The sequence below is a fragment of the Chlamydotis macqueenii genome, chromosome 20, assembly GCF_036417535.1.
Source record: "Chlamydotis macqueenii isolate bChlMac1 chromosome 20, bChlMac1.mat, whole genome shotgun sequence".
NCBI classification, from domain to species: domain Eukaryota; kingdom Metazoa; phylum Chordata; class Aves; order Otidiformes; family Otididae; genus Chlamydotis; species Chlamydotis macqueenii.
In genome coordinates this window covers 7,140,435-7,166,551 of record NC_141575.1, presented here as the reverse complement: position 1 = coordinate 7,166,551, position 26,117 = coordinate 7,140,435, and the positions used below count along the sequence as shown (strand labels likewise).

At 52.7% G+C, this 26,117-nt stretch overlaps 3 protein-coding genes across 3 annotated transcripts in view; all 3 read left to right on the top strand.

Moving 5' to 3' along the window:
* The window catches only part of LOC104482988 (uncharacterized), a 156,036-nt gene extending 143,399 nt beyond the window's left edge, over nt 1-12,637 (top strand). Inside the window, exons 49-61 of the mRNA XM_086763516.1 lie at nt 929-1,036; nt 3,484-3,537; nt 4,049-4,111; nt 5,910-5,963; nt 6,730-6,765; nt 7,429-7,446; nt 7,843-7,878; nt 8,213-8,239; nt 8,467-8,532; nt 8,860-9,028; nt 9,198-9,307; nt 10,116-10,334; nt 10,909-12,637. Coding sequence (XP_086619642.1) covers nt 929-1,036; nt 3,484-3,537; nt 4,049-4,111; nt 5,910-5,963; nt 6,730-6,765; nt 7,429-7,446; nt 7,843-7,878; nt 8,213-8,239; nt 8,467-8,532; nt 8,860-9,028; nt 9,198-9,307; nt 10,116-10,334; nt 10,909-11,055 — 1,107 coding nt within the window. The 3' untranslated portion in view covers nt 11,056-12,637. The remainder of the gene's footprint in view (nt 1-928; nt 1,037-3,483; nt 3,538-4,048; nt 4,112-5,909; nt 5,964-6,729; nt 6,766-7,428; nt 7,447-7,842; nt 7,879-8,212; nt 8,240-8,466; nt 8,533-8,859; nt 9,029-9,197; nt 9,308-10,115; nt 10,335-10,908) is intronic.
* Nucleotides 12,638-15,432: 2,795 nt separating this feature from the next.
* LOC104487538 (alpha-1-acid glycoprotein) lies at nt 15,433-17,857 on the top strand. The gene is made up of 6 exons (XM_010130532.2): nt 15,433-15,591; nt 16,244-16,386; nt 16,604-16,674; nt 16,989-17,090; nt 17,304-17,404; nt 17,595-17,857. Exons 1-6 carry the CDS (start codon nt 15,481-15,483, stop codon nt 17,655-17,657), a joined length of 591 nt encoding a protein of 196 aa, XP_010128834.2. The 5' UTR covers nt 15,433-15,480; the 3' UTR covers nt 17,658-17,857.
* A 1,112-nt stretch (nt 17,858-18,969) lies between these two features.
* On the top strand, nt 18,970-24,225 carry LOC104487464 (uncharacterized). The gene is made up of 6 exons (XM_010130434.2): nt 18,970-19,131; nt 19,622-19,764; nt 20,469-20,542; nt 21,271-21,381; nt 22,169-22,269; nt 24,072-24,225. Exons 1-6 carry the CDS (start codon nt 19,027-19,029, stop codon nt 24,186-24,188), a joined length of 651 nt encoding a protein of 216 aa, XP_010128736.2. The 5' UTR covers nt 18,970-19,026; the 3' UTR covers nt 24,189-24,225.
* The last annotated feature ends 1,892 nt before the right edge of the window (nt 24,226-26,117 follow it).

The window sequence follows — 26,117 nt, the reverse complement described above, 5'->3', positions numbered from 1 at the left end:
TGGTCCTTGCTGTGGTCCTGGCTGACCACAGGATCTAAACTGGACCAACAGCAATTCAGCTGTTTGTAGAAAGACTCTGTAGATAGGAAGACTCCAGCTGGGTTTGGAGAGGCTATCAGATCTGATTTGAATTATGCCTCCCATAACACGTCACTCTTAAACTGTCACTTGCTGCCCTCCAGCTGCTTTGGGTAGAATAACAGGCTGTTAGCAGAAACGATGGAAAGACCCTTGTGTCCTTATGACAGACTCATACCCTGGCTCCAGGGAAATCTGTTGCTCCTCTTCCAGCTGCTCAACCATCCTCGGCTCTCACCGCCTTTGCCCTTGTTTCGCAGTCTGCCCCCGATCGAGTAGCTGGGGCTTGTGCTGCTCCCGGCGCTTGGCAAGGGGACGAGGTGGGGAGCAAAGTGTGGTGGTGCTGGTTCTCAGAAGCTCCTCTCTTCTCCTTAAGTCGCAGAGCTGGTGCTAGGGAAAATGTTGGCTCTGCAGCCTCTGAATTGAAGTCCTCCAGCTGAAGTCTTGGCGTGTGTTCAACATTTTAGATGGATTAATCATCAATTGATAGCCTGCTGGGGGGAAGAGCTTGTGAGAAACTGCAGGGCAGGACAGATAACACACAGAAGCGCAAACAGAAGACATTTTCCCCCCCTTGCCCGTCCTTAGCCTCGACGCAGGCCATACAGCTCTGCTGAAGCTCCTGCTCTGCATGAAGCTCTGGAGGGGATGGGGCCATGCCTGTCACTGGTCTCACACTGTCCATCCCGCAACAATCTGCCTTAGCAGACCTGAGCCATCTCCTGATGAAACCACATTCCTCATCTCGATTAGCCACTGTTTTCCAGTTTTCCATCTATGGCTGTTTCGGCTGAGTGTTGTTATATTTAGCTCCTGTCCTTTGGAATTACTTGAATTCTGTTATTTTTAGGGTGAAAGAGGATTGCCTGGACAGACTGGCCAAACAGGGAAGCGAGGATCACCAGGAGGAACAGGCCTTCCAGGGAGCCCTGGCGATCCGGGACCCAAAGGACAGCCGGTTAGTGATGAACGGAGCTGATCAGACCTGACTCCACGCTGTTTCTTGCGGGAGAGGGTGTAGATCTGCAGGCTGGGGTAGCAGGGTGAACCCTGGGAGGGTTTTTATGGGGGAACCCATAACCAGCTTGTGTGTGAGTGCAGGAGCATCAGCACAGCTCTGTCCAGCGTGCACACTGTCCTGCTCTTCACTGCTCACTTGTGCATGGAGAAGTCTAATCCATGCCTGTGGGCCCCAGTTCACGCCATCCTCCTGCCTGTGGTTACCAGGCCGTGGTGTGTGCTGGCGGCCAGGCTGCAAAGCCATCTCAGACACCCCTCAGCCATGCCTTCAACAAGACAGGTTTCCCAGAGAGATGATTGATGTCCCATCCGTGGAAATATTCAAGGCCAGGTTGGATGGGGCTGTGAGCAACCTGATCTGGTTGGAGATGTCCCTGCTCCTTGCTGGGGGGTTGGACTGGGTGGTCTTTAAAGGTCCCTTCCAACCCAAACTATTATTCAAAGAACCATTATGAGTGGTGCATGCAGCCTGTGGGAGGTGTTGGGTGTAGGAGGTGACCAAGCCATCCAAAAGCTGCAAAGGAGGGTCTGTAGCTCCCCTGGGACATGCAGGAGGTGCAGGAGCAGGCACTGTCAGTGCGGTTTTGAGCGCAGTGGAGCTGCAAGTTCAGAGCACATTGAGGGAGAAACACCGAGAGCCCTCTGTCAAAGCAGAAGTTAAATTCCCACCCCTGTCTCCGAGGCAGGCTCCTAGTCCTCACTGCTTTTATTTATTGTGCTGGTGGGATTGCCCCGTTTAGCACTGATGTGTCACGCTTAATCAACCTGAGGCTATATGGAGAATACCTAAGCTGTTTAGATTGGGACCACCATCAGAGGGTCCAGTTAAGCCACAGATGTAAAACTGACATGAGGAACAGAGAGATTAGGACTAATACAAATCAAGGGACAAGACGAACCCCAACTACCTCAATTAAAATATATTTGTTTGTATATTTTATATAAAACCCTCTGATGGCACTATTCAAGCTGAAAAATAGTTGCCAACAACATAAAATCATTTAGCCTCTTGTGCCCGCAAGTGGTAGGTTTATTTGCCCAGTATTGTCATTGTCTACCTTGCTGCATAACTAGTGATCAGGTCCCCTTAGCTGAGGTAACTCCATGGCAATTAAACCCTTCTGACTTCCCATTTACTTTTGCCCAAAATTCCTCTAGAAAGAGGGCTTGGTTGGTTCTCCTAACACAGGAAGACCTTCGTCCTCCGTTAGTAGCAGTTTTCTTTTCCAGGATCCATAAATGGGTAGTTAAATAAATTTGTATCCTTGGAAAGTTTCTTACGCTCCACCAAATTCAACCAAGCCCTTTCTTGCCAAGCAGCTTCTCACTGTTGTGGCAGGAAAAAACTTCCTAACAACGAGGTCTCTAGATTGCCTCTGGAATAGCCTTGTGGAATAGGTGGTGGTGGAAACCCCATCGCTTGAGTCATTCACAACTGGGCTGAACAAGACATTGTAAAACATCCCATAATGTACAATCCAGCATGGGTCACATAGTCCTGCCGAGTCCAAACAAGCCTTTTCCATTTCTGATGTTCCTAAGACTGTAGATGAATCATCTGGCGTATGGTTCTGACCCATGTTTTTTAACGTTGAATCATTTCACATTTTGACATCTGAGAAGCCCCGAATTATCAGAGGACATACATCTCAAACGTGGTGAAATGAGGCTGTTTATGTAAGGCCATGCTACCCAGTGTGTTTTTTTTAATTCTCAGAGTGCATGCTATGTGCTAATCCAAGCTTGATGGCCTTCCAAATATTTTATTATTATTTTTCTTAAGAAATTGAGCAAAAATCCCTGCAGGGTTGAACGGGAAATGAATTAGGAGATATGCGTGGTTTTCCCGGGTTTGAGTAGGAGGTCATGTTGTAGGAATATGCACTTTGTTGACAGCTTGCATAAGCATAGTTTGAAATTATCCTTTAGTAGATCAGTCCAGTTGGTATTAGAAATAAAAGATCTTGTTTTAAAGGGCTTTGAGGCTGGTTTTTTTCAGCACAAACTTCCAAGATCAGTCTCAGAGTAGATGCTCTCCATCCCGCTTCTGTTGACTGTGGTCCAAGCTAGACAAGCATCTGCTAAAAATAGTGTAGGTGTGCCTCCCATTTTGGGGGCAAAAAAAAAGCTTAGTCTATGAGACCTAAGTAATCTACAAGTCTTTGAGATCTTCTGGAGTTGCTTCTAGCCTGATGTTTGCGTAATTCCTCCTTCAGATTTGTTTCATACTTCTTTCTCATCAGTCCTGTTTAGACTGAAGAACACTGATGGATTTCTGGTTCTCTGAAGCTGCTGAACTCTTGGCGCGTGTCTGGCTGACCAGCCATTCAATGTGACCTCACTGTTGTTCTTTGTTCTTGTATTTGTCTTGACTGTTATTTGCAGGGAGACTTTGGCGAGGCAGGATTTCCAGGGATTGCGGGCATGTTTGGGCCGAAGGTAAGAGGCTGTCTTGTGACCAGTTGGCTTTATGGTCTCTCTTTGACAGGGACAGACAATGCCATACTTGTTGCAAAGCCTTTATTAGCAACTCTGCAGAAACTATTGACATTGAATCATGATTCCAACTTCCTTTAGTTTATGCATCTTCATTTGTTAAATAAATGTGCATTTACATTGTTTTGTTGGAGCTTATTCCTGTTAAAATGGGTAGATGGCAGGGGAAAAGGGCTGTCCTATGGACCCCAGAGCTTTTTTCCCCACTTGAACGTCTTTCAGACACTTGTCCTACTAGCATCAGTCATCAGGCTGTACCTGAGACACCGGTACTTTTCTGTAGAAAGTAAAGGGCTTGCAAAACAGGAGTGGGAAAAGAATTTTTTAAAAGTTGGACTTTCCCATTCCCATATACAAGAGGCAGCACCTCTGTCCTTGCAGCAGAGCTGTAAGCAAGGGCATGAGCATGGAGCATGCTTATTAAGGGGACATGACATCTCATTTTTGCTTGCAGGGCCCCCCAGGAGACCTTGGTTTCAAAGGCATTCAGGGACCACGTGGGCCACCTGGTCTCATGGTGAGTGGTTTTTCAGTTTGTTCAGTTTGGGAGGATTTCAGGAGGTTCCTGGAATGCATGGATGATAACTTCCTTCTCCAAGTGACAGAGGAGCCAATGAGGAGAGGTGCTACACTAGACCTTGTTTGCACCAACAAGGAGGGGCGGGTGGGGAATGTGGAGCTCAAGGGCAGCCTTGGCCGCAGTGACCATGCAATGGTGGAGTTCGAGATCCTTAGGGCAGCGAGGAGGGCATGCAGCAAGCTCTCTACCTTGGACTTCAGAAGAGCAGACTTTGGCCTCTTCAGGGATCTGCTATGCAGAGTACCATGGGATAAAGCCCTGGAGGGAAGAGGGGCCCAGGAAAGCTGGGTAATGTTCAAGGATCACCTCCTCCAGGCTCAGGAAGTCAGGCAAAAATGCCAGGCAACCTGCATGGATGATCAAGGAGCTCCTGGACCAACTGAAAAACAAAAAGGAAGTCTACAGAGGGTGGAAGCAAGGACAGGTAGCCTGAGAGAGATTGTCTAAGCAGCCAGGGATCATGTAAGGAAGGCTAAAGCCCTGGCAGAATTAAATCTGGCCACAGATGTCAAGGGCAACAAGAAGAGGTGTGTCTGGGATAAAAGGAAGACCACAGAGAATGTGGGCCCTCTCCAGAAGGAAATGAGAGACCTGATTACCCAAGACTTGGAGAAGGCTGAGGTACTCAACAACTTTTTTGCCTCAGTCTTCACCGACAAAGGCTCTAGCAGATCCTCCTGGAAACTATGCTAAGGCACATGGAAGGTAAGGAGGTGATTGATGACAGCCAACATGGCTTTGCTAAGGTTAAATAATGCCTAACAAATTTGGTGGCCGTCTACGGATAGGGTTACAGCATTGGTGAATAAGGGACAAGCAACTGATGTCAGCTACCTGGACTTGTGCAAAGCATTTGACATTGTGCTGCACAACATCCTTGTCTCTAAAATGAAGAAGGACCACTCTGTGGATAAGGATTTGACTGGATGGATGCCCTCAGAGAGCTGTGGTCAAAGGCTCGATGTCCAAGTGGAGACTGGTGACAAGTGGCATCCCTCAGAGGTCAGTATTGGGCCCGGCCCTGTTCAACATCTTTGTCAGCGACATGGACAGTGGGACAGAGCGCACCCTCAGCAAGTTCAACAATGACACCAAGCTGTGTGGTGCCATTGACACACTGGAGGGAAGGGATGCCATCCAGAGGGACCTTGACAGGCTGGAGAGGTGGGGCCATGCAAACCCCATGAAGTGGGGGTCAAGTGCAAGGTCCTGCACGTGGGTTGTGGCAATCCCAGGCACAAATCCAGGCTGGGCAGAGAATGGATCGAGAGCAGCCCTGAGGAGAAGGACTTGGGGGTGCTGGTTGATGAGAAGCTCAGCATGAGCTGGCAACATGCGCTTGCAGCCCAGAAAGCCACCACATCCTGGGCTGCATCCCCAGCAGCGTGGCCAGCAGGTCGAGGGAGGGGATTCTGCCCCTCTGCTCTGGTGAGACCACAGGCCTCTTCTGCCTTGGAGACAGTCATGCTGCTATGGCCACTGCACAGACCACTCCAGCTACACTGAAATCATTCTGTTTCTAGAATTTCTGAGGTTTTACAGAACCTCAGAAGGTTCTGTACTGTGAAGGCTTGTGTCTTTGGACTTGCATTTTTTTATTTCAGCTACAGTGAATACCACGATCATGTTGCTGAAAAGCGGCAAAAAGATTCAGTGTCTGAATGTCAGACTCTGCCGTGGTAAAAGTGACCGTCGGTTCTCACATGATGGTTCATGCATATCTTTTATTTTCTAGGGAAAAGAAGGAATTATTGGTCCACTTGGCATTCAGGGTCCCATGGGAAGCCCAGTAAGTATCTATCATCTGCTTTATTTTTTCTGCCTGTATTTTTTTAGAAGAGCCTAGTGTTTGAGATCTGAGGTGCTGGAGGCCAGCACAAATAAATCCCGAGTCCCTGCTGTGACGAGGGAAACAAAATGGTCTTTACGATGAGCAGCTTGAGAGAAGGTTTAGTCCCTGGCTGCATGTATAGTTGCAGGGAGATGGTTCGCTTCAAAATGAGGAGCAACTCTACCTAAGCACAAGTTTTTTTTGATAGATTGGCTCAGGCTTGAAGACAAGAATGTGATTGCAGTTTTTCAAAAGCAAGCTGCCAGATTTTCCAAAGAGCTTGGCCTGGGGGGAGGAAAAAAACACAAGAGAAAAAAAAAAAAAAACAGGAAAAAAAAAACCAACACAAACTGATAAATATAAACTGGGAACAGATTGATTCTGGGAAGTGTTGAAAATCCCTGCCTGTCCCAAAACGCCAAAGGCGCTGAACACAGACTAAAGTTCAGGTCAGTGCTTCATAATACATGAGTGTGAAGTTACTCAGAGTTCGGTACAAAGTCTGCTACTGGCAGAGATGAAAACCAGTAAGATGGATTCAGACATTGCCAAAACACCCAGTAATGCTATATTTTTTCCTCGGGATGGGTGGGCCAATGCGACACCCTGAGTTGATCTGCTTAGAGATACACTTGGTTCCTTGCGAGGAGCTTCTGGGTGGCAACACATCCTGGAGGCACAGCTTGCTAACGGTCACTGACAGCCGCCTCGTGTTCTTTAACAGGGGCCCAAGGGAGACAAAGGCAGCCGCGGAGAAACGGTGAGTGCTAGCCCTCTCTTTGGGCAACCAAGAGGCCACTGCACCCGCTTGAGCTCGGTGGTGGCATCGGGCTCCTACGGGGGCAAGACGTACATGTGTGCACACACATCCACATGTGCACGTACACACCCACTCTGCTGTTGAAATTTCCATTTACTTAACCCAATTACAAGCAAACCTGGCACTTCACAGATGCCTGCGGTGTCTCCAGGAGCAAACCACAGTGAGCAGCAGCTCAAAAGGCCCCAGGCTGTCCCTGCCAGGGGCACAGGACCCTGTCCAAATACCAGCCGTGCCAGGGCACCTTCTGCTCCTCCCCTGGTCACCTTCTTGCAGGGGCTCTGATGGCCTTTTGCACCTTCTCACAGCTCCTTGGCACTCTCACCATACAGGGGATGTGTGGGGTATACTGGACACGTGTTGGTCATCCTCCTTGTTACAGTAACGCAGGCCCCCCTGCTCTCTGGGTTGTTTCCTTTAGCAACCAACGGTTGGTCCTGTTTGTCCTTCCAGTGCAGCACCCAGTCCTTCCACAGGCACCTTGCAAACTGTACAGGGAGATTCTGGTTTATTAATGAGCATCTTCTGACAGCTTCTTCTTTTTTTTTTTTTTTTCTTCTTTTTTTTTTTTTTTTCCCTCCCCCTTCTTTTGTTTTCCCACAGGGTCTGCAAGGTCCCAGGGTAAGCATTTGAAATCACTTTTTCTGACTAATAGCTTTTATTTTAATAGAGAGGTTGCTTTTAGCAAACGTAAAGCTGCAGGGTGGGTAACTGTGCATACCGGGAATTTGTTAAGTACCTGGGGAGATGGCTTTAGTTATAGTTATGGAGCTAAAGGCTGGAGACAAGGGATAGATACAGTAGGAATGGACCAGGTGCAGACAAATGCACCCAAAGTCAGGAGATGGACAAACTGGGGCCACCTCTTGTCTCCAGAAGGGTTTGAGGGAGAAGAGGCTGTAAAATGTTAAAAATCTGGAGGATTTCAGCAGGGAACAGACTCATGCTGGTGACAACCGTGGGAAATGGAAATACAAACTGGAGACATTTCACTAACTGATGCCACTCTGTCTTTAGGGTCCTCCAGGCCCACGAGGACACCCTGGCCCTCCGGTACGTATACATGGAAAGAGTTCAAAGACGTTATTGAAACAAGCTAAAATTATTGCCGTGATGCTCTCCAGAGGGACTGCTCACTCACTGGAAATTATAGCTTAGCCCCATTCCTCGTATGCAAAAATGTGTGTGAATGGACTAGTGTTTGTGGCACGTCAGTCCAAACCATCTCCAAGTATTTTATAGAGACAGCATTGTTGCCTCTCTCACTCATCTGCACTGGGGGACTCCAGGGGGAAGAAGATTTCAAAAGGACCTGAATTAATATCTTTGCAGTAGTGACTGCCCTTCTTTCTGGCTAATGCCCCTTTTTTTTTGCTTTGATTTCTAGGGACCGCCAGGAATTCCAGCCTCATTTGTAAGTTGCCATTTTCTGTTCATTGTTAATGATGATAATAAGTCATGCAGAGGCAAGGTGCTGATGGGACATCCAGAAAGACCTGCTGGGTCCCTGCAGACACACACTCAGGTCCAGCGAGAGATGCTAAAGCAATGCTGGAATGGCAGCCCTAGACCGACTTGCATCAGGGCACGTTCAGCTTCTAGCAGTCTGTCTCAGTTATCGTCTTTCTCACCCCACACTAGCAACAAGATGGCTTTGGAGCAGCTTTCCGGACACTAATCGACTCGAACACCGCGCTCAAGACAGAGGTATGGGAGTCCTTTTGAACTTACTGGTCTTTGTTGGAGCTGGAGGCTGAGAACAGTCACGGCGTTGCTTGCTCTTTCTGTGTGCTTAAAGTTGACATACACAAAGCTCCAGTTTGTTGCTGTTCTCACATAACTGGAGTTTATGGGTGCAAAGGTGCAGTTAGTGTCCCATTCAGGACAGTGCGAGGGCTGCAGCTCGCTGGGTCCCTGCCAGCACAGCCTGTCTTTGGCCCACTGAGTTTGCCCACAGATAAACCTGAAACCCTTGTGGTTACAGCACTTGGTGACCCCCAAGGCAAACCTGACTTTCCCTCCTTTTCTCTCCAGGGCTACCAACATCCAGACCTTCTCATGCTGGACCATGGAGGGGAGATCTTTAAGACTCTACACTACCTCAGCAACCTCATTCAGAGCATCAAAAGACCCCTGGGAACCAAGGAAAACCCTGCACGCATCTGTCGAGACCTCATGAACTGTGAACAGAAGATGAATGATGGTAGGAAGCCTTGAGTGTGCAAAGGCTGCATCCTCCATAGGGCTGTTTCACGTGGCCCAAGCAGGTCTCCTTCTCTGGGACCAGTAGTCCAGAAATCAAAACTTTTCTTTTCTTATTCACAGAAAAGGGGAAGTGTACTTGTTAATCCATGACTCCTCTGTTTCTTCAGGTACCTACTGGATTGACCCAAATCTTGGTTGTTCCTCGGACACCATACAGGTCATATGTAACTTCACCAATGGTGGGCAGACGTGTCTCAGCCCCATCACTGTCTCCAAGGTACACCCAGATCCACCACAGCGCGGCATTTCCCATATTGCTGTTAGGAAATATTTACCCAGGGTGTGTTATCCAAGGACACCGGACGGTGACCACTATGACACAGCACACTGGTTTCTCCTCGAGGCAGAGCTGGCATAACTGTAACATTCAGAACTTCTGCCATGCAGTTAAAAAAACATACTTGAGCCTGTTATTGATTCTTGTCAAGACAAAGCGGTGTGTTTCCAGCGATGTTTAATTAACCCGTAACCTTAACAGAGGCCGGTAATTTTGCAAACACGCTGCTCCCAAGTGCTTTGTTGAATTAACTTACGTTCAGGTCACACTTCCGTTTTGTTTTCTGCCACCTGAAAAAGTGAGGTCAGCTTAAATATACAAGTTTCCGGTGAACTTAATGCTACAGGATTTTTTCTTGAGGAAGCACCTGTACTAAAAACACCAGTAACAATATCTGGGTTCATCTGCAGATGAACGAGAACCTGCTGCTTTGCTTCTCTGCAGAAGCATGTATTGAATTCAAAGTTTACATTATTTTTTTCCTACTTGAGGACCTGCCAGTTTGTTCTGAAAAATAAAGGACCAGCTGTGTTCCCATGAAACCTTTCCAGGTTGACCTGGCATCTGGCCCTTATGCCCATACTGATGCCAGGTCCAGTTCTGTGCTGGGACATCCATGCATGGCCACATCCAGACACAAGCAGAGTACAGGGACCACCCTTGCTGTCACATCTGGCGCTAACCGTGCCGCTAGCTCCCTCCAGCCCCGGTGCAGGGGTACGCCCTAACATCTCTGTCACCTTTGCAGCTGGATTTTGACATCGGTCGAGTCCAGATGAACTTCCTCCGCCTCCTGAGCTCAGAGGTGGTGCAGCACATCACCATCCACTGCCTGAATACCTCCGTCTGGCAGGAAGGCTCATCTGAGAAACCTTCGGAAAAAGCCGTGCGCTTCAAGGCCTGGAACGGACAGATGTTTGAGGCAAACGGGCAGCTCAGGCCAGAAGTGGCAGCTGATGATTGCAAGGTACGTTGCTGTAAAAGAGGGGAGAGGTGGAGAGAAATGTGAGGCTGAACCCACTCAGGGCACACAACAAAACTCGAGTTGTAACTGCGCTTCTTATTCTCTCCCCAAAAAAAGGGGAAAAAGGTCTGGTTTACCTGTTCACCACCTTAATTTTCCAGTCCTGGGTGCTATAGCGGCTCCTGTTAAGTAGATGGCCTTCAAACAGAAAGCAAAAAAAAATTAAATTCTGAAGTTACATGCACATGTGGCAGCAGTTAAGTGGCAGAAGGGGGAATTGCCACGCGAAGGCGGTGGCCTTGGCTCTTGAATGGGTAGCTGTGTGTCTGCATTTCGGGTTCACGGCACTGGGAGTTTGTGTTGGTGCCCTTTAAGCTCGGTTTCCATCAACTCAGCCTGGATAAAGGGCTCCCTAAAATGCTTTCTAAGCCTTATCCCGGACCTGCTCAGCCCAAAGGGCAGCCCCTTGTCTCACACAGGGCTTTTCAGGCTTGTACCTCATGACATGCATTCCTTTCCAGCAGGATTAGACCCCCAGTTAAACAGCTTTTTCCGTCTTTCCCTCCTCCCTGCACAGATCAAGGATGGACGCTGGCATCGGACTCTCTTTTCGTTTCGGACGCAGGACCCTCAGCAGCTACCAATTGTCAACATCTACAACCTTCCCCCATCCGAGCCAGGAAAGCAATACCACCTCGAGGTTGGCCCCGTGTGCTTCCTTTGAACAAAGCCATCGAAACCGGGCTCCAAGGCTTTGACCCCGCGTTTGGCCTACATCTGTACACAGGCTCTCCCACCTCTCTGCAGCAAGGACAGCTGGGCTGTGTCTTTTGGGTCAACTCTTGCTCTAGCCTTTGGCTCAAGGTCTCAAAGAACCCGTGATCTACTGAACTCAGCAGATTGTTGAAAGGAGGAACAACAAGGACGCAGGGGAAGCGGGTATCCAGTCGGGACGTGAAAAGGGATCAGGGGACTAGATGGTGCAAGCGGTTCCACACACAAAGCTTTTTCCATGACCAAAGAAAATATTGAGAGAAACCTCAAGCAACTTGCAGCGTGTGGTTTTTCCCCCCCACCTCCCCGCCCTCATTTTGTCTTACCTGGTTCCTGAGTTACCAAATGTTCTTTCCATTGAAAAGTAATTAAAAGATAGAGCTTCCCTCTCAGAGCTTGTCGCCTTCTGGATGGCCACGTGCTGCATCAGGTCTCCCAGGCGGAGCTGCAAGTTGAATCTGGCTGCTCTGTGTACCGGAAGCATTTTGATGTGCAATATTAGAAGAAACAAAAAGATATATATATTATATTATTTAAAGCAAAAAGAAAAAGAAAAAAAAAACAGGAAAAAAAAAAAAAACGAAGTTCCTCCTTCCATGGGTGAGTTTAATCAACATCCCTTCTCACGAGTGGTGTTGGGGTAGGGGAGTGTCCCGAAGCCGAGAGAGGGGAATGGAAGGAGGAGAGGGGAAGAGATTGGTGCTAAAATAGAGAGAGAGGATGGGCTCGTCTGATCTGTTTCTACCTCTCACTGTGAAATCTCTGGTGCTCTTTAAAAAGTGTGTTATTTTATATATATGACTTCTTTAAACTATTTAAGGTTGTGAAGGTGCTACAGTGTCTTGCCACAGACCCAAAAAAAAAAAAAAAAAAAAAAAGCCCACAGGACCATCTCTGTAGGAAGAGAGGAGGTTACAGTCTACAGCTGAACCAGAGAACAGTCACCTTGAAAGGGATCCTTTAATCGCCGTGGATGCCAACCATGCGCAACGACTCAAACCGTGTCCAGAACACCTTAGAGGATATTTTAAAAAGCAAATTGTTAACCAGCACTTCACTGCTTTGGGAGGGGAGTGTGGGATCCAGCTCATCTGGAAGCACCGAGCCTCAGAGCGAGCTGGTTTCGAGTGGGTGGTTGCGTATCTAGTTTTGCTGTAGTCGCGTTGGCCACGCGTCCGTGCCGGCTCGCGCGATCCCCTGGTCTAAGCGCGTATTTATACCCAGCTCTGCAACCCTTCGGTCTCGCCCCTCTGTCCAGACTGACGTGATGGTACCGTGTTTCAGAACCCAGCCGGGCTTGGAGGGGTTTGGTTTTGTTAAGTTTTGTAGAAATTTAGTCTCTATATGTAAATTTGGAGGTTTGTTTTTTTTTTAAAGAGGATAATTATGGTAATCTTTAATTCTATATAAGGAATAATATTGATGTAATCGGAGCTGTACTGTATCAGAAATGCTTCAGTGCCTGTTTGGAGTTTTCATGTCTCGTATGGACTATGGATTTTATTTTTTTGAGGAGAAAAAAAAAAAATATATGTGAGTCTCTCTTTGTGTATTCTTTTTTTGTTTTGTTTTGTTTTTTTTTACTACTGCCTGCTGGTTGGTTTCCAACAACCATTGGAAAAGGTTAACAAGATCTGTCCCAAATACCTCACCCTCCGCGCAGCCCTGCCTCTGCTCAGAAATACCTCACCCCGCGCGGGGCCGGCTCGCCCCGGCACCTCCAGGCCAAAATCACCATCGCTCATCGCCTGCTTGCTGCCTTCTCGTGCACGCACGCTCCTTGGGTTTCTCCCTCTCTCATCCTCTTGCCATCGGTTTTGTGTGTTTTCTTGAGGCTGCAGTTACCATTTGTTCTCATTAAAGCTTTTTTTTTTCCTTTTCTTTTCTTTCTTTTTTTTTTTACTTTAAATAAATATTTAAAACTGAGGCAATGAAATGGGAGTGGTATGGATTTTTTTTTTTTTTTAATTCTTCATGGGAAACTAAGTGGGTGAGAAGTGCAGAAACAGTTCACGGGTGCCAACCTTGGTGCAAGAGCCCAGAAAGCCCCAGGGGAGCCCAGCCCACACCCCAAAACCCTTCCTCTGGTGCCGCTCACAGCCTGACCTGCCCAGCCCTCAGCACGTTGTGGAACGCGCGACAAGGCTGGGATCCCGATGGCTCCACACCGCTCTGTCACCCCACCAGCCTGCTCCTCAGCCGCATCCCCATCCTGACACCGTGCTGGGGAGCAAGAAAGGAAAAAAAAAAAAAAAAAAAAAAATTTAAAATGTTTAAAAACAAACAAAAGAGCTGGGCTTATCTTTTTCATTGCTGAACCCCAAACGCATCTCAATTGCTCCAAGCTGATGTTGAAACCCAACTTCTTGCTCCTGAGGTTGCCTGGCCCCAGCCCAGCGCCTCGTGGCTCTGCCGGCGACCGCAGCGAGGCCCTGTGGGCTCCAGCCAGGGAAGGCGGACATCGGGGTGCCCCCCCACCCCCCCACCCCGTCACGCCGTACCGGGTTACTGCTCCCGGGTTGCGTCAGGGGCAGCGGGAACGGGGCAGAGCCGTGTTTGCTCACCCCACGCCGCGTCCCTTCCCGGCAGCGCTCCCGCAGCTGGAGGGTCCCGTGGCACGGCAGGACGCTGGTGATGGTGCCAGGTCAGCGTTAAAAACTGGCTCGTTTGGGGCTGACGGTCTCTCACGTGAGCCAGCCGTTCCTGAACCGCATTGCTTGCGGTGAGGGAAAAGCAAACACGTTTCCTAAATCAATCATCACTGCACTTCACTATCAGGCCAAAGTTGGAGGAAAGGCACAACACTGTCAAATGGAGAGATTTGCATTTAAAGCAGTTGTAATTTATTTATTTTTGTTAAAAGTTTGAGCCCACTGCACTGGTTTGTCCCCTTCCCACGTACCACCCCTTCCCAGCTAGAATTTATTAAACACGCCCCTGTCTCTACGAGTTATTTCAGATTGCTTTAAATTACGCGTTACGTTATCAGCATCCACAGCGCAAAGGCAGCTTCAGCAGCGCAAGGCTGGGCTGAGAGATGCCACAAGCACTGCAAGACAACAGGGAGCTCAGCTGGAAAGGGGGAGAGAAAAAAAAAAAAAAAAAACACCACAAAAAAAACCCCACAGCTCAAATTTCCTGGTTTTAGGGATCCCACCGCAGCTGCTGGGGTAGGGTCAGCTCAGGAATGCAGCACCTCTGGGGAGGGAAGGAGATGATGGGGTTTTTTTGTTTTGTTTTTAAATGGTGCAGCTTATCATGGAATCATGGAATGGTTTGGGTGGGAAGGGACCTTCAAAGCCCACCCAGTCCAACCCCCCTGCCAGGAGCAGGGACATCTCCAACCGGATCAGGTTGCTCAGAGCCCCGGCCAACCTGGCCTGGAATGTTTCCAGGGATGGGGCATCCACCACCTCTCTGGGCAACCTGGGACAGTGCTCCACCACCCTCAGTGTAGAAAAATTCTTCCTTATATCTAGCTGAAATCTACCCTCTTCCAGGTTAAAGCCATCACCCCTTGTCCTAGCACTACATGCCCTTGTCAAAAGTCTCTCCCCACCTTTCCTGCAGCCCCCTTTAGGCTCCGGGAGCCGCTCTCAGCTCTCCCCGGAGCCTCCTCTTCTCCAGGCTCAACAGCCCCAGCTCTCTCAGCCTGGCCTCACAGGAGAGATGCTCCAGCCCTCTGATGATTTTTGAGCCGTCCTCCGGATCTGCTCCAACAGATCCATGTCTCCCCTGTACTGTGGACTCCCAGCTTCTACAGGGGCCAATCCTGCTGCGCACACCGAGCTACAGAGCCCATCCACGGCCTCATCCCCGGCAGCCTCCATGTGCTCCCCACCCCAATCTCCCCAGCCCAACACATCACACAGAGCCCAGCACCAGCCCCGTGCCCCGGCGAGGAGCGATGTTGGTGCAGACCCAAAGCCCTTACAGCCCCGCAGATGAGCGGCCACCGCCCAGCCCTCACGGCGGGGGTTTACTTGCCCTGTGGACAAAAGCCACGTCCAGGTGCCGCTGGGTTCCCAGCACACCTGGAATGGGCCAAGCGCTTCACCAGGCACCCACAAAATTAACTGCAGCTTCCGAGAACAAAAGCCTGTAGTGGTGAAACATGGGGGTTGGTTCTGAGGCTTGGGGGGTTTTGGGGGGTTTTTGGTTTTGGTTTTTTTTTTATCTTTCCTGCTGAAGAAATCCAAACTTTTGCAAGTTTAATTTCTGCCACCTGCTATTGCTTCATGCCTGAGCAAACAGCCCAACGGCTGAACAAGCACACCGCGGCTGGGGACGTCCCGCTCGGCAGGCGGCCGTATATAAGGGACGGAGACGGGCGGCAGCCCGTCAGAGCAGGAGCCTCCTCTCAGCCAGCCGGGCCATGCTGGCCGCCCTCGCCCTCCTCCTGGGGCTGCCGCTCGCCCTCGCCGCCGAGCCCCCCAGCTGCGTCCCACCCGTCTCGGTCACCCTCGACAATGCCACCATCCCTGGGGTAAGCTCTGCCCTCGGCCAGGGCACGCACCGGGCCTTGCCTATCGCCATCGCGAGCAGCTACGGGCAACAGAAAGGGGTTACGGACCCCAGCGGCAGCTTGACTCCTATCTGACTGGCTGTCCAGACTTATTTTCCTAAAAATAAATCAAGATTGCTGCACAGGAGCACAGGGATGGGGTGAAGCCTTGCAGCTCTGCACCCATAAACTCAGGAGCAGGTGCTTGCGGGGGGCTCCTGCTTCCACCTCCCTGCGCAAACCACGCTGGGCACCATCCCAGCACATCACTGCTCTATTTTAAGTCCTTCAAGTGCGGGGGACTCGGGTCACGAGCCTCCGTCCGCAAAACCCTTCACGGCACAAGCAGTCTTTAGTCCCCTGGGGACGTCTGACGGGAAGAAAGCCACGAGAGCCAGGCACAGAGCTGGAGGGGAACGACTGCAGAAGCAAGTTGGCCGTCCCGGGAGCTGGAGCGTTGCCTCAGCGGGGAGGGGACCAAACCAAGACCCCCTCACCTGGCCCGGGACGGTCACCTCCCAGGGGTGCTCACGGCCGCGGAAGGGCAGGGCTGAGCGCCTGCTTCTACTGAGCAATGCCCACGGTTGAACGCGGCACAGACCCTGACCCTTCCCCGCTCCCCTCCTCCCCGCAGCTCCTGGGACACTGGATCTACATCGCCGGCGCCTCCCGCTACCCACCCCACCTGCCAGAGATGAAAGTCATTAAATACGCAGCTTTTTCCATCTCTCCCGGCAACCATGAGGATGAGCTCAACGTCCGTGAAATCATGAGACTGTAAGGACATGGATTCGCCCCCCTCACCCACCTCCCCCATCCCCAGGGGCACTTCCACCACCGGTACCGGGCTGAGACACCCCCACAGATTTGGGGCTGCACAGCAGCTACGCCAGATTTACTTCAGCTCTGTAGCCCAGCTCCAGTTCCGAATCCCTTGGGTTTGGCTGGGCCGGTTTGGGGGATATTCACCCCATCTGACCTCTCTGCCCCACAGGAATGAGACGTGTGTGGAGAGGAACGCCAGCAAGATCCACATCTTCTGGCACAACTCCACCCTCATGCACGGTAAGGCCCTGGCACGGGGCTGGGATGGGGGCGGGGGGCACCGCAGCTGCACCTTGCACTCTCCTGCTTTTGCCTCCCTGTATTTGGCACCCTGAGCCCCTGGCATGAGGCCGTTTTACACCTGAAAACACGGCTGGAGGCAGAGGGAAAAAAAATTTCCCCCACTCCATGCAATGGGGGGTGCAGCTGTGCTGTGGGACCTGACCGCGCCCCAGTGGGACCAGTCTCCCGGGGTAAAGGGGATGAGCAGTCCCCGCCGTGCTGCCGGAACAACGCTCGCCAACGGGGGACCGTGCTCTCCCTGTGCCTTCCAGTTGAAAACCAGGTGTCATCCACGGCTGACCTGATCCAAAGCGACAAGGACCTGCTGATCCTGAAACACCTCAACTCCGGCTTCCCGGGTCTGAGCCTCTCGGGTGAGTGGGTGCCGCCCCGGGTCCGCGGGGCACGTCCCTGCCCGGGGACGGATCAATGGGCACGGGCACAGCCAGCCCTCGCAGGCAGGGCCAAAGCTCCTTTTCCCCCCCGACACGGAGAGGGGGAAGATGGGGATCACCAAGGAGCAAAGCATCCCTTTAAAATTCTCTTTCCCCCACCCCTTCTCCTTTTACCGCCCCATTTCTTGGCAGCGCGGACGCACAACGTGAGCAAGGAGCACCTGGAGGAGTTCAAATCCCACCTGCGCTGCCTGGGCTTCACTGACGATGAACTGTTCTTCACCTCCGAAAAGGTCCGAGCTCCTCCCCAGGGTGGGCGAGCCCCAAGGGCCAGCTCCTACAACCACCTGGGACAAGGGTCCCAAGGGGGCACATAAAATCAGTTCCCCCCCCTGCTGCCCCTCTCCTCCCGGGTCGTTCCTGGCTCTCGGGGCAGTTTTGGGGTGAGGAGGCACCAACGGCCGCACTCCTTCTCTCCCACAGCACGCCTGTCCCCTGCCCTGGGAGAAGACAGACGAAGGCGACGCGGAGCCGCAGCAGGAGTAACCCCCACCCCCCGAGTTGGCCGCTCCATCCTCATCCTCCTCCGGCCCCTCCGTGGGGACATCCCCGCTTGCTGGCCCTGGCTGGGCTCAGCGCAATCTCAGGACTTTCTATCGAGGTTTTGGTTTTTTTCCTCTCGGGTGAACGACCCAGTTTCCCTGTTCTCACCTGGACCCAAAATAAATCCTGGTGTTACAACCGCCTGCCGCATCCTCGCCGGGAGCGCGGGCACGACCCCATCCTGCCTGCCCTGCCCACGATGCCGCGTCTCCAAACCTGCCGAGAGGCATGAAAATTCCGCCTCGGCCGAGCGCGGCAGCGGGACACGGGGATGCTCATCCCTCCTGCCAGCCCCACAGCGGCACGGGACCCTCCTGGCCGCCCCCACCCCTGGGTCCCCTCCAGCCACGGGGCGCTGGGACGCGAGCGCCCACCCGTCAGCCCCGACCCCACGGGGAGACGCACAAACTCGTTGGCCACCTCGGGTTTCCTCTGTCATGACTCAAAGCAGCCAAGGCGCTTTTAGCACCCAAACATCCCACCCTGCATTTTTCAAGCGAAATCCCACGAACGTCCGCCTGCGCTGGGGGTTTGCGCAGGGGCCACAGCGGGCTGGGGTGGCACAGGGTGACATCGCGCCTTCTCCGGGTGTCTCTGAGCAGGGGAAGGGGGAGAGAACGGGAAAACCATCACCCAGGGTCAGACTGGGGGACTCAGGGAGGTTCTGCTACCGGAGAGGAAAAGGCAAACCGAAATAAAGCCAGAAAAGCAGACCCTGCACTGCCCGGCGGCACAGGGATGGGATGACTGGGGCAGTCGTCACAGGGGACACGTCCAGCAGAACGGGGGTGACCTCCTGGGGCCCTTTCGACCTGGTCTGTTTGGGCACGGAAGGGGATAACACCTTCCTGCCCAGGCAGAAGGTGGCTCTGTGAACCCCCCGGGCTCCACCCCTGGGTGGGCAGCCGCACCCCAGGCAGCACTGGGGCGAGGGGCTGCTCGGTGCCTCATCGGCAGAGCAAGAGGGAACGCTGGTGGCTGCTCACGAGGAACGAAACGGGCAAATTTAGGGCAAATTTTAGTTTTAAATGCAGCAAGTGCATCGCCCCCATCACCTCCAGCCACGCCGACAGCCCACAGCTATCGGTGCTCAGCGCCGGCCGCCGAGGCCCGGGCAAGCGCCGAGCTCGATGCCAGGCACACGGATCTTCCCCGGGCAACGTCCCCAAAAGCTGCCGGTTGCATCACCAGTGCGGAGCCGGCCGCTCCCAGCATATCCCGTCCCCCCCCCGCTACAGGGCTGCAAAAGCAAACGGCTGAGCGAGTGCGTCCGTCTGTCGGGGGTTCGCTCGCTCCTCGCTTTCGGGCAGCCATGGCCGCGGTCGGGATTGCTGTCGTCCTCGGCCTCGCGGCGCTGCTGCCCACGGCCGCCTTCCCCTGCGGAGCCCTGCAGCCAGACAACACCACAGCATCGAAGGTAGGAGAGACCAGAGCCCCGAGGGGGATGCCCCACTCCTGCAATGAGTTTGTGGGTGCTCTGCTACGCCTCACTGTCCCCTGGGAAAGGGGGAAACCCTCTCTCACCCTCCAGGCACATCTGCCAAGGCATCCTCAGCAAAACATCTGCAACAAACGGGAAACATTTGCTTTCCAAAACACCTCGAATTACCCCGCTTTTTCATGGTCCCTTAGCAAGTCCCAGAGACGACCTCGAAAGAAGGGGGGCTGGCTGGGTATTCTTTGGTGCAAATCGCCGCGCAGGGGCACCCGCAGCCAACGCCGGGCACCGTTTCCCCGTCCCCGCGTCCAGCTATCTGTTTTTTTCCCCGTGCGTTTGCACAGGTTTCATCCTGTTGCTGCCAGCGTGGTGCAAGAGGGAGAACTAGCAGAGGACAGAGGTCAAAAAGAACAGGGTGGAAACCTCTTCCCCAAAGCTCCCCTTGCAAACCCCAAATCTCTCCCCGCAGCTGCTGGGGACGTGGCTGTACGTGGCCGGGGCCGCCCAGTTCCCCCAGCACCTCCTGGAGCTGCTGCTCATCGACCACGGCCATCTCCAGGTGGAGCCGGGCGCCGGCGAGCAGGAGCTGCCCGTCACCCAGCGCGTGGCCGTGTAAGACGCAACCCCGGGGTCTCCCTGCCCCGACCCATCGCCCCCCGCCTGCTGCGGCCCCCGCAGCCGTTTCTACACAAGATGCCAGCGCGATTCCAGACTGGTTTTCCCAAGGAGTCCCTCCTGGCTGCTCCACGCATGCTCTCCCGTCCCGTGTCTTCCTCGCTCCTCTTTTCATTTATTTATTTCAACAGCCCCCGGGTTTAGGCAAATTTTGCAGGGCACAGAGGTCTTGCAGGCACCAGTCCCTGCAGGCACGGAGGACACGGGATAGGAGAAGACCTTTCCGGAGGAGACCACCTTTCCGGAGGTCCCTAAGCCAGGGCTGATTACTCTGCCAGGCACCAAAAGCTGTTTTACCCCCCAGGGTCAGACTTTAAGGGGAAGAACTTTTCCATGCCAACGCAGGCAGCTCTTTGCAGCTTCGGTTATTTTTGGGTGGAAAACATCTCAGCACCAAGAAGCCCTTCAGCCAGGCAAGGCTGAGAGCAGGAGGTCAGACCAACGCAGGGAGAAAAGGCTCATTTTAACATGCAGAGCCGTTAACCCTGCGGAGGAGCCGGCACGGCCGGGTCCCCATCCCACAGCTGGGAGCACGTGTCCCACGCGGGGCCAGCGCTGGAGCTTTGCTGGTCCTTTCCAGCCCATGCTGGGGGGTCTCTGCTCTCCTTCCCCACCTCATCCCTTCCCCTCTCTCTCTCCAGGGGGGACCAGTGCCTCACCAACAACTCCACCTACTTCGAAATCGCTGTCGGTAACACCACGCTGGTGAAGCACGGTGAGCGGCACAGCCGTCGGGGTTATCACCCAGTCTGGCTTTCGGACGGGCTGAGACACGCAAAGGGCCCGTGTCGATGTTCTACATCATCTGACACACTTCATTCCCGGGTCAGTTTGTCCATTTGAACCCTCGGTGGGCTCCAAACAGCTCCCCAGGGCTGGGGGCACCCTGGCTCTAAACCCCGGGAAGCAGTGCCATGCTGGGAGCAAGGAGGGAGACCAGCTCATTTCTGAAGTTATTCCACAATCCCCGTGGGAAAGGAGGGAAACTTTTGTGGCAGGTCTCAGCTCTGAAATCGTTTCCTCCTCGCTGAGGAAAGGGGGTGAGCCATTTGGGGTGGGAATCGCAGACCCCAGAGCCACAGTTTGCACTGACCCCACCAAGAGGGGATTGCCGCGAGCAGGGGATGCTTTCTCCCCGTTTTCACAGCCCCCCAAGCTGCGAGGTCGGGCACTCGGGGCCGGGCAGACCCGCTCATAGCCTGAGCCACGCCATCCAGCGCATCGCGACTGCGGGACAGAAGCTGGGTGGCTTTGGCTCCTTCACACCCCAGGCCCACGTTTAAGAAATACAATTCAGATAAACCCAGAGCCAAACAACCCGCACCACGTCAGATCCCAGGGGCTAAGGGCATTGCCCGTAGCCAGGCTGCGGTTTAGCGCTGCTGCAGCACTGGGTGCCTGAATATCGCAGCTGTTCCCAACCCCAATTCTCTTCTCTCGAAGCCAAGACCCACCAAACTGTGGGGACGCTGATGAACCTCAGCTCTGAAGACGTTTTACTCATCCAGTACCAACTGCAGAGGGAAAGGACCTACCTGGGACTGTATCTCTACGGTATGCAAACTCCATCCTAGAGTAACTTAGAGCTATCGTGGAACACCAAAACACGCACCTAAAATTACCCACTACGACCACACAGCAGCTTGGGTTTGCCAACAACGAGTGGCGTTCCCAAGACCACCGCTCCAGGGGCCATGGGAGTCTTTACAAACCCCATTAAAACCCAAGCCTCTTGGCAAAGCCGAATGATCAAGTTAAAGACAAAGCCCGCTTACGCCACAAATATTCAGAGAACAGGAAGCAAATGTAATTCAGCATTGATATCATAAAATCTCCGTAGTTTCAAGCCAACCATGATTTTTCAGTGCTTACCTCCCAGGACAGAGCACGTGGCTTTGCAGTACGGGCACAGGCAAAGCCAATCAGATTTACCCACATCCCCATAAAGCAGAATTTAGACCTTGATAAGGCTTCCCATTGCCCTTCCAAGCTGCAAAGCAGTTCCTTAAGAGAGTCTGAAGACACGTGTAGAAAACTGCCTCCATACTCAGCCTTGGTCCCTCCCTGGGGTATGGGTCCCTCTCAAGGCCCCAAGTGCCAAAGTCTATCCTGCAACCCCTGAAAGCAGACAGGACCAGAGCTCATTGGGAAAAGGGTTGAAAAAAGTGACGCCCAAGGCGGGTTTTGTTCAGGTGCATCCACCACGGAGGCCAAGAGAGCCCAGCAGAGATGACCTCTGCGGCCAGCGTTGGTGGGAGCGCGGGCAGGGACGCAGCGCGAAGGGCTGTGTCGAGGCTGCCGGTCCGTATTTAACGCCCGGCAAACACTTCTCCTTTCCCAGCCCGAAACCTGAATGTGAGCACAGAGCGCCGGGAAGAGCTCGAGCGCTACGCCAAGTGCCTGGGGCTGAGCGAAGAGATCGTGTACGCGCCGTGGAAAACGGTACGCGGCTGCTCACCGGTGGGCAGAGCTGCCGCAGCCCCCACCCCGGGCAAGGGTGCCAAGACCCCGGGCTGCAGCCCCAGCCATCAAACCGGGGGCTTGGAGAGAGATTGTCGAGGTGGTGGGAATGATTTCGGGGTCTAAACAAACACAGGCTTGCTTCAACGGCGCCGGTGGTTTAAAACAACGCTGCCCCCCCAGATACACGACTCCCCCAAGCATCTCCAGTGGGAGAACTGGTAACTGCCTGTCTCTCCCTGCCACGGGGGAGAGAGCTAAAGCGTGGAAATTTCCTGATTTTGCCCTGAAATTCCTCATTTTGCCTCCCCGGAAGAGGCCAGCTGCCCCCAGGACCCGCACCAATCCCTGGGGTACTGCACGGCCCCGCTTCAGTCAAAGCCACAGGAATTTAAACTCCTAAAAACCTCGGGTTGTTTTGAGATTAGGACTCACTTTTCCAGCATCCCGAGATGCTGTGTGATGACCGTGTTCACAGACCGGCTGTAAAAATCAATCGCACAAGCCGGTCCTCCTGCCCCAGCACGGGGTGTCCAGCAAGGAGGCTCCTTTTGGGCTGGGATCCAGCCCCGAGCTGGCAGCCCCACAGGATGCCAGGAAAGAGGCAACACCACACACTCCCACAAAAACAGACCTTTCCCTTTATTTTTCCTGCCCAAGGTTAACCAGGCTCAGTCCTAGCCCCAACCTCTGCCACCTCATTTAGGACGCTGTATCCTACAAATAACCCAGTCCCCAAGCCAGCTTGGTGGGGTGCCCTTTTGCAATGTGGAGGGTGAAAAAAATATCTTACCTTTTCCTGTCCTGTCCTCTTCATCCATTCCTGTCCTGTCTTGTCCTCTGCTCATCCACGGCAGGAGACTCCCAGCTTCCAGAGGTGCCCAAAGCCCCACTCCAAGCAGCTGGGCCAGATGTGACACAACCCCCAACGCTCCCCAACCTCCAGATGCTGCTTTTAGAACTTTCCCCACGGGTTCAGGGGAACCAGGGACAAAGACACAGGCACGGGCTGAAAGCCTAGTGGTGGAGCCAGGGCTGGGGCAGGTGTCTTCTCCCCATTAGGCAACGGGCAGCACCTGGGAGGCAGGGCCCAGCTCCTCCAAATTAACAGCAGGCAGCTGCTGAGGGAGGGGGTTGCAGAGGCCCCTGGATCATATTTAAATTTGGGCAAGAGGAATGGAGTTTAGAGAAAGGCAAGGTGAGTGGAATAAGCCAGCGCTGTTTCTCCTTACAAGCTCTGGTGCAACTCCTGTTGGCAGAGAAGGGTTTTGTGCCCAGCCAAGAGGAGGAGACATCTGAGCGGTAACATGAAACAAGTTAAGCAAATGCAGAAAAGATTTTGGGGACCTTTGTCATCAGGCTGAAAGAGATGGAGGTAACAGAGAGACCCACGTAGCCTGCGTCAGCCCAAGGCATTAGCAGAGCTTAAACCATGCTAATTCTGAGTGCCTGGGTAGCACGAGCTTTTTACTTCTTTCTCAAGAAGTCTGAACCCCCCTCTCCTTCAGAGCACACTTCCTGACCCCCCAGCACAGCACAGCTTTGCTCCAGAAACCTGGTTTCCCTCTTTGCCACACAGGTGTGGAAAATGGCTCCGGCAGCAGCTCCACACCCAGGCCAGCAGCATCTGTGATCGAGGCGGCACAGGGAAGCCTCTAGTGTCTCTGGGCCCTTTAGACTTCTGATCAGATAAAAAGGAAAAGGAAAATACTCCTTTCTTCAGTAAATTCTCTCCTGCTGGTACACTGACAGTTCCACTTATCCCGGTATTGTTGTTTTGGAAGGAGCTGTGTCAAGTGAAAGACATCGAAAAAGGAAACAGCCCGTGCAGAGAGCCTGCAGCTGTGGTCACAGCGTCACCTCCCCCGGGTACCCACCGGCCTGGCAGCGCGGGTAACTGATGCCACGTGAGGCAATAAACGCCTTGCTCAAACTCGATGCTTTTTGTTGCCAAGATGCTGGAGAGCAGGGGTTCTGTAAAGATCAGAAGCAGGGATTGCAAAAAGAAATTGAACACCCAAGTCACCTTGTGTGTCGTTCAACTAGGAACTGGGAAAAGCCAATCGTAAGGAAAGAGGGATGCAAGACAAGGTGACACGTGGAAGTTTCTTCAGCTCTGAGTCAGTCTGCTCAGCTGCACAGCAAGCTCGCAGGAGAGCTTTCCTAAAAACGCAGTGCTGACATGAAGCAGTAATAGAGGCAAACCAGAAGAGGGCAATCATTAACTATTTTAAATGAGCATTTGCTGAGTAACTGGAACATACAGGCTAGAAACTTCTCTTTAAGCGCACACAGTCTGAGAGGAAGAGGGTGCTTAGCTAGAAGCAACCACCCAATTCTCCTGACAGCAGCTCGACTGCCAGGCGTAGCCCAGCTGGGGCAGATGTTCCTGCCCAAACCCTTCGGCCAGGCGAGAGCTTCCCGATAATGTTCATCCACAGCAAGGTTTGCAACATAATGCAACACTGAATAATTATCCTCCTGCCAGAGAGGGAGGGGGTGCTAACCCAGCCCAGGCTGGATTTTTACTTTCCCAGGAAAAAGGTCATGTTTCCTCATTTCCCAATAAGCTCAGCATCCCGGAGGCAGAAGGTTGAAGTGCCAAGACTTTCAGGTTGTTCTCCATGCCCCTGGTACACCCCAGCACTCCTCAGGCACCTCACGGGTCCCTGATCACACCCCCAGCCCCAAAGGGAGGAAAGCACTGTCGCTCTGGGTGGGTGACAGCAGGGGGAGTTTAAAGAGAGACCGCTTTTGCTACGTGTCTGCAAAGTAACTCAGACTCAGCTCTAACCTAGTAATTAAGCACTGGAAATAACTCTCTTCCTTAAAAAGGAAGAAAAAGAGAAAAGCTGGAGGGAAGACAGCAAAGAAGAGAGAGCTCTGCTCCTCCCTCGGCAGCACCAGGGTGCCCTGTCCCTGCACGGCACTGTTTACTGGGCAGGGTTTCGACGCTGAGCCCTTGGCCCGCTTCCCACAGTAAAAATGGATTTTACAAGGTCACATACAGTCAGTTCCCTCCCGGTCTCAGGGCACAGGTAGGCAGCCAGCCCTTGCTTCAGGCACATCTTCCTCAGCTTGTGACATGAAACACAGCCCCCCACCTCGAGGAGCGAGATGGTTAAAGGGTAGGAGAGGGCAGCGGTGGGAGACGGGACGCTGCCAGCAGCCTTGAGCCTGCAGCCCAAGAGCGCGCTGATAAGCGTCTCAGCTGACCGAAGCTGACACCACTGGAAAGCAGCGGCTCAGATTACAAGGACCCAGACTTCCTGAGTAGATTTATAGCTGAATAAAAGCCTTGAGTTGCAGTCAGCGACATAAGGAACCAATAAACTCGGTCTGGCCCCGCCAGCAAGTTTTATTAACCAAATCAGAGGCCATTTGCCCTACCAGGTGTGGTTCCTGAGTGACCTTCAAGAATAGCTCCTGGTTGGGCTTTTATTTAAGAAGAAATTGTACAGAGCCTTTCTTTTGAAAGCCCTATGAGCCAGGTTCCTCCGAGGGCATAACTGGACTGCAGTTTCCAGCTTTTCTGGGAAACTCACTTCTCTGAAAAAAAAAGAGAACTATGGACACTGCACAGAGGAGCAAAGTCCAGCAGCACTCAGAGACAGGTTGACAGCATCGGAACATCCCTGACTCACCACCACCATCATTAGCCTTGGGCCTCAGGTTTGCTGGTTTCTCCTTTAAGAAGAATTCCGTTGTCCCAGGTCCTCACTGGGAGAGCCATTCCCAGCGTCAGAATCCTTGATGAGAATCATCCCAGGAAGAGTCTGGCCAGGAATAACACCACTAAAGCGTATCAAGAAAGAGATGCAGACACATGG

Coding starts and splice junctions, on each gene's coding strand:
- LOC104487538 (XM_010130532.2), top strand. CDS start 15,481: ATGCTGGCCGCCCTCGCCCTCCTCCTGGGGCTGCCGCTCGCCCTCGCC. Junction 17,091..17,303: donor CCCGGGTCTGAGCCTCTCGG/GTGAGTGGGTGC, acceptor ATTTCTTGGCAG/CGCGGACGCACAACGTGAGC. Junction 17,405..17,594: donor TGTTCTTCACCTCCGAAAAG/GTCCGAGCTCCT, acceptor TCTCTCCCACAG/CACGCCTGTCCCCTGCCCTG.
- LOC104487464 (XM_010130434.2), top strand. CDS start 19,027: ATGGCCGCGGTCGGGATTGCTGTCGTCCTCGGCCTCGCGGCGCTGCTG. Junction 20,543..21,270: donor CACCACGCTGGTGAAGCACG/GTGAGCGGCACA, acceptor CTTCTCTCGAAG/CCAAGACCCACCAAACTGTG. Junction 22,270..24,071: donor TGTACGCGCCGTGGAAAACG/GTACGCGGCTGC, acceptor TTGTTTTGGAAG/GAGCTGTGTCAAGTGAAAGA.